Source organism: Eurypyga helias, unplaced genomic scaffold (assembly GCF_000690775.1).
Source record: "Eurypyga helias isolate BGI_N326 unplaced genomic scaffold, ASM69077v1 scaffold31496, whole genome shotgun sequence".
Lineage (NCBI taxonomy): Eukaryota > Metazoa > Chordata > Aves > Eurypygiformes > Eurypygidae > Eurypyga > Eurypyga helias.
This window is the reverse complement of record NW_010259019.1, coordinates 1-11,015: the sequence shown is the minus strand read 5'-3', so window position 1 is coordinate 11,015 and position 11,015 is coordinate 1. Positions and strand designations below refer to the sequence as shown.

General features: G+C 41.3%; 1 protein-coding gene across 1 annotated transcript; it reads right to left on the bottom strand.

Moving 5' to 3' along the window:
* Positions 1 to 4,079: 4,079 nt before the first annotated feature.
* Positions 4,080 to 7,912, bottom strand: RNF6 (ring finger protein (C3H2C3 type) 6). Its single transcript, XM_010154562.1, has 3 exons — positions 7,720 to 7,912; positions 7,042 to 7,149; positions 4,080 to 5,827 (listed from the first exon to the last, which is right to left on the bottom strand). Exons 1-3 carry the CDS (start codon positions 7,910 to 7,912, stop codon positions 4,080 to 4,082), a joined length of 2,049 nt encoding a protein of 682 aa, XP_010152864.1.
* Positions 7,913 to 11,015: the final 3,103 nt, after the last annotated feature.

The window sequence follows — 11,015 nt, the reverse complement described above, 5'->3', positions numbered from 1 at the left end:
GCCGGAGTTAAACCACGACAGCAAAGATACAAACATGAAGTCAAGCTCGGCAAGCGTGGTGGATACACAGGAGCTGAAGTGTCACTTTGAAAAGGGAGATAAAGTACGCCTTTCTAATTTTATAGACCAACTTGAGTAGACCAAGTGTCTTATTTTGCTCATTGACATATCAGAGATTTTCTTTTAGTGACACGCAGCAACATTACAAAGCTGTCCTGTGAAGGAGGACAGGCAAAAGCCAGTGCACCTTTACATCAAATATACAAAGAATAAGCAAGTACTACTTCTCCTCTCAGCCCTTTTAAATGCAAAAGAAAGCATAAAACATGTCAACTCACCTAAGCAGATGGAAGTCAGGGGCAACTAAGAAGAATTTAGTAACTAACAAATTGGTTTCATTCTGACAGCACTTTACTTAGATTTCAAGTTCTCTTCACAAGTATCAGCTTAAGGACAATTATGATATTTATTTTATTAAATTCTTCCTATATTTACTTCTCGTCCCCTTTTACTAAAAAAGTCACCACAAACATACTGATTAAATAGATAGAAATAAGTGGTTAAACTTTGAATTAGGGAATTGCTATCCACACACCTGTGCTGTGTGACATACTTATAAATGATCAGAAAGAGAAATAAACAAGTGCCAAAATCTGCAAAGGGTGCAGAATTACCAGGGTATTAGAAGGACAAACAAATCACAGGAGGCAGGCTGTGCAGGAAGATAAATGGGTAGAGAAAATGTGACTTGCACAACACAAAATAACCCAAGGAAAAAAAAAACCCACACCACCAAAAAAAGAAAAAAGTACAGCAAAAAAAAAGCATGCAATAATCTGTTCTAAATCAGCAATTAGCAATGAGGAAAGTGATCATGAAAACTTTTTTCAAAACTTGTATGGTATCAGCTCAGTGCTGAGCAGCAATCAAAACTGAAACCACAACATTAGGAATTATTTGGAAGAACACAGAAAGGAAAAAAGTGGTTGTTCTATCATGCCTAGTGCATGCCTAGTGCATCCACATCTTGAATTCTGCATGAGTGCCACATCATGCCTAGTGCATCCACATCTTGAATTCTGCATGAGTACTAGTCCTCCCATTTCAAAAGAGCAGCAGAAATACTTACTAAAGAATAGCTTACATATGAAGAGAGAGTAATCAAGACTCAGCGGGGTTTTTTTTAAAAAAAGAAGAGAATGGACCAAGGCACCAGCAAGGTGAATGTGGAGGTGTTATTTATGGTGACGTTCCTTCTTACAGCACAAAAACCAGGGATCTTAAGATACTAAAAAGCAAGTAAAAAACAACTACTTCTCACAAAACCACTCTGCAGTGGGCAGATACAGTGATCACAACCACAGATCCCAGATTTGAGCAATGGTAAGAAACGCACGGGGAATGAATTAACAAAGCTCTTAAACACAGTGTAAGAACTGCTGCTGGAACATGAAACCTCCAAGCCACGGACAAGGTAAAATAGTACTGGGGGGCAAGGGGGGCGGTGTGCGCACAGAACTGAGGAAATGTCCCAGGAATTCAGGCAGCATTTTTTTTTGAACCGCTGAGATTTAATTGGTCCTGTTGACACAATTTGCTGGGAAAGTTGAGGAACAAATGACATGCCCCTCCAGCAGAGGGTAAACACTTCACAAGTCACATGCCGCGGGACAAGAATACGGTACGGGAGAATTTATCTTTCCTACCCAATAGCCTAAAATTTCTATGGAAAGCACTCTATACTTTTGGATATTCCCCCCAGCAGCTGAGTTACAAGTACCTTGTCGTATGGGACCTTGTAAGAACTTTTGATCTTACGGTCACACAGCAAAATCCCATTTGACTGGAAGACGACACAGGGAATCTCCCTTCACCTCGAGTGCATTCATGTAGCAGTTGAACAGGATTCCAACTAGGTAGTTAAAAAAATGCAGTACAATGGAAAACAAAAATCCCCTATAGTAAGGGTTTAAGTCAAAACTGACCTGGAAAGAGCTGACCAGCAAGGCAACGGTGAGCTTAAGGCAGGCTGCTACACGGGTGGCCCCCGCATCAGGCAGCTTTCCAGTATAAGGAGACAAGGGAGTAGCAGAAGGCTCCCATGTATTTATATACCGTCAACACCGAGAGCTAACAGAAGTAGCAGAAAAGAGGAGCGTTAAAAAACAAGCTAGTTCTGACAATCACAGTATCCTCACTTCTTAATATGGCTCAGGAGGCGCTCACGAAAGGTGTCACCAGTGTTTGCAATAATCAGCAGTCCAAATCACATCAGAAGAGATCTTCATCATATCCGTAAAAACTTAGCTAAATCTAAACCGAAGCAGATAGCAAATAACTTAAGGCAGAATTTTCTGGTTTCCCTTCAAGGATGTCATGAGCAGATGTTTGAATTGAAGCACCTGGCCCAGAAGTGCATTTGTCAAGGCCACCTGTGCCAGCAGGACTTCTTCACCACAAATACTCTTTCTACCGCTCAGAACAGATACGCCTGGGAATACTGTGCAATTCTGCCCTTCTCTGAAGACCGAGATGCCCATTGCTCAGAAGATGAGCTTTCAGATATTCAGCTGCTTTCCAGAACCCTCAGGAATGCTTTGCTGCGCATTTTGTGCTGGAACAGGTTGCCCAGAGAAGCTGTGGATGCCCCATCCCTGGATGTCTTCAAGGCCAGGCTGGATGAGGCTTTGAGCAACCTGGTCTAGTGGAAGGTGTCCCTGCCCATGGCAGGGGGGTTGGAACTAGATGGTCTTTAAGGTCCCTTCCAACCCAAACCATTCTGTGATTCTATGATTTTTATCTACCGTAACAGGTAACAGCCGTTGTGGAAACACAAGTAGGCCACTGGGGGAAACAGAGGGAACAATGAAGTGAAAACTGGTGCTGGACATCCAGAGTGACAGGTCTTCTTGCCAACTACATGACACAGCTGAACAGTAATTCACAGAAAGCCACAATTATTTAGTTTGCAACTTTTATTTCTTTATAAGTTATTGGTATAAAGTTCAATATCTAATTATACAGTCATCTGGGGACTTTAAGGGAAGCTTATTTTGTTCTTTTTAGTGTCTTTTGCCATTTGGTCCTCAGACTTGTTTTACGAGGACTAATATTATCTGTGTACCTTAAATTTCTGTACAAAACTTCAAGCCTTTGTTTTGTTTTTCTGAGTAGGATGCACAAATCATGCATATTGTAGACAATATAATGGTCAAGAAAGTATTTCCCTCTTCAACTAAGGCAGTTAAAACCCCGTTAATATCAACTGAGTTATTTGGAAGAGTAAAAAGGCTTCCTCAGGGCTCACTTATTCTTTGAGCAAGTGTCATGTTCAGTAAGACACGCCCTCTCGGAGTTATTATTGATTGGAGTGCTGCCTGCATCGTAAGACAGCGATTGTCAAAGACAGCATTTAATTATGTACATTTTACAATGTCACTAACCCTTTTGAGTATCAACTCATCGGTGTTAAGCATTGTGTAAAACCACATGCAAAAATGGCCATAAAATCTTCTCTAATAGAACCAAATTGGCAAGTTTTTGGAAAGGATATTTCAACGTTCAAAAAAATATACTGTTTATTAAAATGAGCACTTCAAGTAACTTAAATATCTTTAGCAAATATGTCCAACAAGAAACTCTGTAAAACAAATTGTTCTTAGAACAAAAAGCTAATGAATGGCTATTTAGACACTAACTTTTCAACACAGTGGTGGGTCTGTGTGAAACAATTCGTAATCTAAATAAAGTGAGTCCATTACACTCTTAAAAAAACATACATTAAGCAAGACTGAATAACTATTGCATTTCCATATTTACAAAAGTGCTTAGCATAACAAAATCACCTAAAAAAATATAAACTTTACTGATATCATTTGGTTCTATGTGTACTGCTAGATCTGCACTTGAAGAAAAATAGTATTTACATTGCTAGGTTTAGACAAGTTTGCTATAATTTTTAAAGAAAATTAACAAAAATCCCCACAAAAATGGACCCCTATGTAAGTCAATTCATTCCATCTGGCTCATCATAAAGAGAGCAGAAGCAAATCCTTCAGTACCGAGCCGTGTAAGTCATTCTAGCCATTGTCTGTGGTGTTAGAGCCCAACACGGGCTGCCGACAAATTGGGCAAGTGGAGTTTTCAGAAAGCCAGCGATCGATACAATGAATGTGAAACTCATGCATACAAGGTAACTGCCTTAGCTTATTCCCTGTTACGTACTCATTAATGCAAACACTACACGTCTTACTTAATTCATTTTCAGCATGAATATCCCCATAGTTCCGGGTAGAAAGATTGTCAATCTGCTCTTTGGTTAAACCTCTCAAACGATCATCGTCATCATCTTCGTTCAGCAAGAAGAAGTGGGCAAGTCGAAGGATGGGCAGCGTTCCGTTTTCCACGAGGTTGTTGGCATCTTGAGACTGCCTGTTCTCTTGGCTTTCATTATTGCGACCGTGGCGCTGAGTGTCATCGCTCTGTCCATCTGTCGCCCTGCTGCCTTCTGCCGCATGCCCATTTCCAGCTGAAACCTCGCTCGCATCGCTGCTGTTGCTGGCTGCGCTCGAGTTATTCCGCTCTGACGTCACGTCTGGTAAGGGATGACCACCTCTTTGCACTTCTGGGTTAGACTCCGTTTCCATTAAAGAACTCAGTTCTCCAAAGCCCGTCATGATTTGTCTAAGGATCGATCGAAGAGCCACCGATGAAGGTTCACCAAGTCCAGTTTCTGAAATCCGACGAAGAGGTATGCGTATAGTGCTAACATAGGTTCGAATACCCGCACGTTCCGATCGCGATATCGTACGCCGGAATCCCCCACTGTCGCTTTCAAAGGTAACTGTGTTTTCGGCCATTCCTACTCTAGAACGAGTTCTACTGGCAATACTGTCCCGATCTCGGTTTTCTCCAGGACGAATTCTTCTCACCTGAAGATCTAATGTAATTGTTGGATGCCTTCTAACAGCAGCTACTGGTCTACTAGACTCCTCCACTTCCGAAGTTACCCCCACGGATGGGGCTACACTGGAAAGTTGAGGAGTCTGAGTGTTACTTCTTGCTCGTTCTTCATCAGGCTGTGGAGAGGGCTGAGCTGTTTGTCTTCTACTCCTGCTCACCTGCTGTGCATTTCTATCCTGCCTCTGCCCATGCTCCTCAGAATGAGCAGGGGCACCTTGCCTTGGCAGTGGAGAGCGACTTCGACTTCTTAAAGTAGACCTCAGCCGCAGAATTTCTAGTCTTTGGTTTGCATTCCGAACAGTAGTTCTAGATCTACCTCTTGCGACTCCTCTGGAAGTACCTCTTTCTGGCACCTGTCTTTGTCCGCCAGTAGCTGCAGAATTATTACGTGTAGTATTATTACGTGTAGTATTTGTTTGGGAAAGGCCTGTTGACTCCCTCGTTCTACTCCTGAGCCTCCCTGAGATTGGATGAGAGGCTACTTCAGAGCTTCGTGCCACGGAACTTCTTACAGACCTGGTCCTTGCAGTGCTTGAAGCCTCACGGTTTGCCTCTCTTCTGGTCCTGCTCCTCATTCGTGGGGCTACCGGACTGACCGCTCTTTGATGTCTCCTTTCTAAATACATCCTGCTGCTATCAATACCCACATACTCCTCACCAGCAGTTTCCAAACTGTTATGCTCATGATTTATGTTGATTTCAAGACTAAATCGAAACTCGCCACTGTTTGGATTTGTTCGACTCACGGCTCTCCAGGTTTGGTTCCCACTCTGTCCACTGCGAGTGGCGTTTCCCGTGCGCCGGAATGTGTTCAGCCATTCAAGCAAAGAGTCACCATTTGAGTTTTCTCCAAGAACATCAGAATCTGAGAGAACAAAGAATTGCAAACACTCACACAACTGCACTCTCGGCACACTATGACGCACTTAAAATCTTCTATGCTTGCTGGGCCCTGACTTGAAAAACATTACAGCAGCAGGACAGCTACCTCGCTGTGCTAACAGAATTTTGCTGAAAATATGCCGTATGTAAAAACATCAGCAAAAATCATCAGTTCAACCTAGAACTTATGTCTCACCAGCAGACACACAGAGAAATGAATATGCCCAGATGGCCTCTTCTGAGAGAGTGTTCAGATTTACGCAGTCAGAAGTCAGTTGTATTTGTCCAATATCTGTCCCTGGCTTAAGCTATCAATTTGAGGGTATCCTAGTCAGCTAGTTTTGATAAAGCAAGGAAAAGTAAGACATATTTTGTCCTCTTTTGGAAAACATTTTTTAAAAATTGTTTTCTATATGCAGTGGAATAAATGATGCATGGTTTCAACAGATTTTGTGCAAAACCACTCTTTTGTAGCCTACTACAATATCCACAGCTCCATACCCACATCTCCTCCAACTACAGGCTCAAGAACAGACACAACTGTTCTGGTTAGTGCTAACTACATGTATACAGAAAGCCAATGGTCATGATCACAGTGGAGGTTTTTCCTTGAAGGGATCAGATTAAGTTCTCCCTACTTCCATGGAACCTGCAGGAACAAAAATATCTTTATTTCCGAGTTGCCTATTCTCCTAAAAGTGACTAGAATTGGCCAAATGATTAAGCCAATATTGCTGGGAAAATGCAGTCAGACAGTGCACGTAACACAAGCCTCACTCCATTAGAACAAATAGAAATGCAACAACAAAATCAACAGTGGAGAGGTTAACTGTTTCCCAACTGACTTCTATCCTGTTCCAACTTCTCTCATACAAGACAAAAGCTTTCAAGCATTAGAAGAATGAAAATTATTTTTGTGCTTCTAAGTTTACTAGCAAAGGGAAACCACGAAAGGCAAGAGAGTAAATTTGTGGCTGACATGAAATATTTCATGAAAATAGATTTAAGTTTGCTTTCATGTCATTAGGAAATCTCTCTTACTTTGAAAACATTCCACAGATACAAAATGGAAAAGCAAGACTGAAAACAGCTGGTACTGAACAACATAGGCATTTATCTTAAATATCTGTACAGAACAGTATTTATGCATCACGTACTATGTGTGCATATATATGCACACAAACGAAGAACGTTTACCTCCAACAGTTCTATCTTCACCTTCTCTGTTATCCGGATCAGTCTGTGATGCCAGGCGCTCCTTAGCCCCCTCCAAGCGTTGCTGCAACTCTTCTGCTGTTATTTCCCCTGAAAGAATTTACATTTTGATAATGCTGGTGGATAAGACATTATTATTGGCTCAATACACCCAGGCAGAAATAACAATATTTTCTATCTTGAAGGAAAGTTCAGAAGTAAGGTGAAATTAATGAAACCAGAAAGAAAACAACACAAGTGTGAGATTGTAACACATTTACACAGATAACAGAGGAAGTAGGTACTGGGAGGGGGAGTGGCAGTAAACTGAATGTGTATCGACATCGTGCCAACTTCCTGCAAAAACTCAGAGGCCCCCTAAACTGCCACATACCAACAGATATACTTCAGTGTACCAGACGTTAATTATTTGTGTTTGGAAATTACCTGTGTATGGAAATGTTTGCATTTCATGGAGTCATATTTTTAGTCTAGCTTTACTATCTAAGTTGTTAATTTGTAATAAATATCGTTAATTTTTAAGGGAAACGGAGGGGTTACTTTTCTTTTTACAAAGCCATAGGCGTCAGGCTACTTGAGTCACACAACCACCTGTGGTGCCTGACAGCAGCACTCGTGCTACACATCACATCTTTTCTACTGAACGTATTCACATCTTACCAGGAGTTCCAAGCAAGTTGCGGTCTCTCATCAACCTGTAGTCTTCCTCATTGAGTTCATTAATGAACTGGTAATAGGCCTCCTCCCTACTGAGGCGCTCTAGCTGGCGTTGTCTCTCATCTTCACCACGACCATGCTCTCGTGAAGATGCCTGTTCATTGCCATTTCCGACACGGTGCCGGGAGCGATCCATGATAATGCCAGGCTGTCCTGAACAAAACCAGAAAGTTAGACAGCACAGTAATTATGTTAAGAATTTACCTAAATTAAAGTAAAAAGTTCCTAGGATTTTCAACGGAATTAGTTTATTAATAGCTAAAGATGATTAAGATGAACCAAGTTCCATGTTATTTGCCAAGTCAACAGTGTAGTTATACACTGTAGTTAGACAAATATTTTGGGAGTACACAGCGTACAAGCCTGTACACTGTAGTTCCACAAGTATTTTGCTTCTTACTTGATCAAAATTAGCTTGCAGTCCCCTTTGTTCACTGAAAGGGCACAACAGTTGGTATAGCAACTTTAAAAGAGCAATGAGATTTTTTTTTTTCTAGGTAAATAAGGATATTCTAGAAAGTTAAAGGAATAACATAAAACCTATTTCCCTTCTCCCCAGTAAAACACAGCAGCAACATGGAGTATTCTAAAAGCACTTTCTTTAATTACTGGACTGTAATTACCCAGTGTAGTCTTCCGACAACCACTGTTACTGCTTTCAAGAACATTTGAAACCTTTACTGATAAGCAGGTAAGACTACTTCAGTATCTCAGTTGGTGCTACCCCTCACATAGCACAAAACCTACAGTTAAAATTTTGACTGAACTGACTCTTGACAATCTGACATTACTGGTGTCTTTTCCTTTTGGTATCTAATCCAAGGATTAGCTAACAAAAGCATACCCATCTCCAGGAAACTGGTGTAGAAGAGAAAGCACTATACGTTACCCACAATTCTTCAATACTTGCCAACTATTTAACCGGTGGGACCACACTATTAGAAGGTGTGAATAACCTTCCAGTATCAGAAAGAGGCACCACCTCCGTTGACTCCTGTGCCATTACTAGCTTGACTCAATCCTGGGCCAATCAGTTCTCAGACCACTCCCCATCTTTTTTATTTCCTAAAGAAAACCTGTTCTTCAACATTCAGTTGGAAAGAAGAGACAGCAAAGTGTCATCCTTTTAACAGGGCTTCCTGTGTACCAAAAGCCATCTGTAATACCTGCTGAGGCAGACACCTGACAGAAGCAATCGCTTCTCTAGCGAACACCGGCCAAAAAACCCAGCCATATGGCACCATTCTGCTTACAGGTGAAAAGAAAGTTATGGGGTAAACACTTTTTTAATCAATTCACCAACATATGAAAGTCGCTTCAAGTATTAATTATAGGGAAAACACAGAACAGCATTCTTAGCACACTCCGGATCAGTAATTAGTCTTCACAGTAAAGGTGATGAAACAACAAACAGACCAAATCAACTATTGGACATACATTCAATAAAGAGTAAATCTTTATCAATGCTGCCAACAGATACGAAGAATCGGAAAATGTATTTGCCAACCGCAGAAGCTGGCATACATTTAATATACCTTTCTTATGTTCTTTGTGGGATCCATTCTGACGCATCCTTGGTCTCCTCATTTTCCACCCCATATGCTACTTCTTTCCCCCAGAGGTAACTACACTTCTAAACAGCCCTTCCCAAACTTCTCACTCCTGTGTCCAATACTGCATTTCCATGTATTTAATTCTTTCCTCCCAGCTCTTTAACTCACTCAGCTGAAAAGAAATGAAATCTGAATATCTTGCCTTCAAGACATTTTCGCTTCCCATCGTACTTGTAGGAATTTAAATTTACCATCGCCCTCTCGGCTCAGTCTCCCAAGCCGTAGGCAATCACTGACTCTCATTTCCCACATGGGCTATGTTCAAATTGGGTCACTTCTCACAGCACATGTCTAAACACGAATTTCTTTGCAAGCTCTTTGTCTTACTACCCTGGATTCCTGAAAACAAATGCAATCCCCACCCCACAACACAACTATTACCCTGATGACACCCATCACTTGACTATTATCAGAAAGATGCCCAATCCGTATGCACTGAATGCTAAAGTGCCTCTGTCCCCGGTTACTCACATCTTGACACAGGTAAAGCAGGAAGGGGAAAGAGGACAGATAAAACTCACTTAGTTCCACACAAGGTTCCTATTTAGATGAAAGCCTTGAAACCACCAACGTGTTATTGTTTGCCTGACAACGACCACAGAAAGTTAACTGACTTGCTGCACAGAAAAAATGACATAAAAATTCTTGAGATGAAAAGTTCACCACATGTAGTCCCCCTCAACCTAAATTTAAGTTTTTCGAAAGAGAAGTTCTTTACTTTTCATTTCTCATCCACAGAAAACCTGGAAATCTCATCTTCAGATTTTGTGGGCGGTAGAAAAAAATTACTGTTTTGTTGACAACTGTATGGTAGGATGATTAGTCACACTCTTTAAATGACTCAGAAACAGTAAGAAGTGTGAAGTGTTCGGTTGTCCCATCTGTTTAACATAACTGCACGGATGACAACTACTATCCATATACTTATCAAACACCATCAAAACTAAGTATTTTGGCACTTAAAATGTTTCCGAGTAGTGAAAGTTGAAGGGTATTAACTGCATCAAAATGAAGTACTTTGGCATGTAAAATATTTCAGAGTATTGAAAAGCTCAAGGGTATCAACTACTAATATGTAAAAAACTGAAATCAAAATCCAGTTATGACTCAGGATTACCCTCCCTTTGCAGAGAAACAGGTGCCACATGTCTACAGTTTATCTACATTTTCTAGAATTTTCAATCTAAGGCTAACTTCCTTAGTTCTTAATTCAGTTACTCTGGCCCATTCTTGAAGATTTACATTCATTTTTATCTAAGAAATATATACCTTATGCTTTTAGGCTTTGGCCTCCATCCATTAATTACTACCCTCTATTCAATTAGGTACTCAATTTCTGAAAGACTACCACCTGATTGCAAGCAGGATGACCACGGAGTCTAGATGAGGAAGCCTTCCCGGGCGGCCGGGCTGTTTAGCATTTCTGTCACACTGCAGCCTCCAGGCGAGATGATCTCACCGAATTGGGGAAAAAAAAAAGGGGGGGGGAAGAAACCAACCCCAAACCCGGAACACCCCACAGAGGCTGGGGAAGGAGGGGAGAAGAAGGAAAGACAGACAAAGGAAGAGTCAGAAGGTGGTTAGGGAACAGGCCGCAGGACACCCAGAGATCTGAGCGTAGGGCCT

Coding starts and splice junctions, on each gene's coding strand:
- RNF6 (XM_010154562.1), bottom strand. CDS start 7,912: ATGGATCGCTCCCGGCACCGTGTCGGAAATGGCAATGAACAGGCATCT. Junction 7,150..7,719: donor CAACTTGCTTGGAACTCCTG/GTAAGATGTGAA, acceptor AAATTCTTTCAG/GGGAAATAACAGCAGAAGAG. Junction 5,828..7,041: donor TGAAGATAGAACTGTTGGAG/GTAAACGTTCTT, acceptor TTGTTCTCTCAG/ATTCTGATGTTCTTGGAGAA.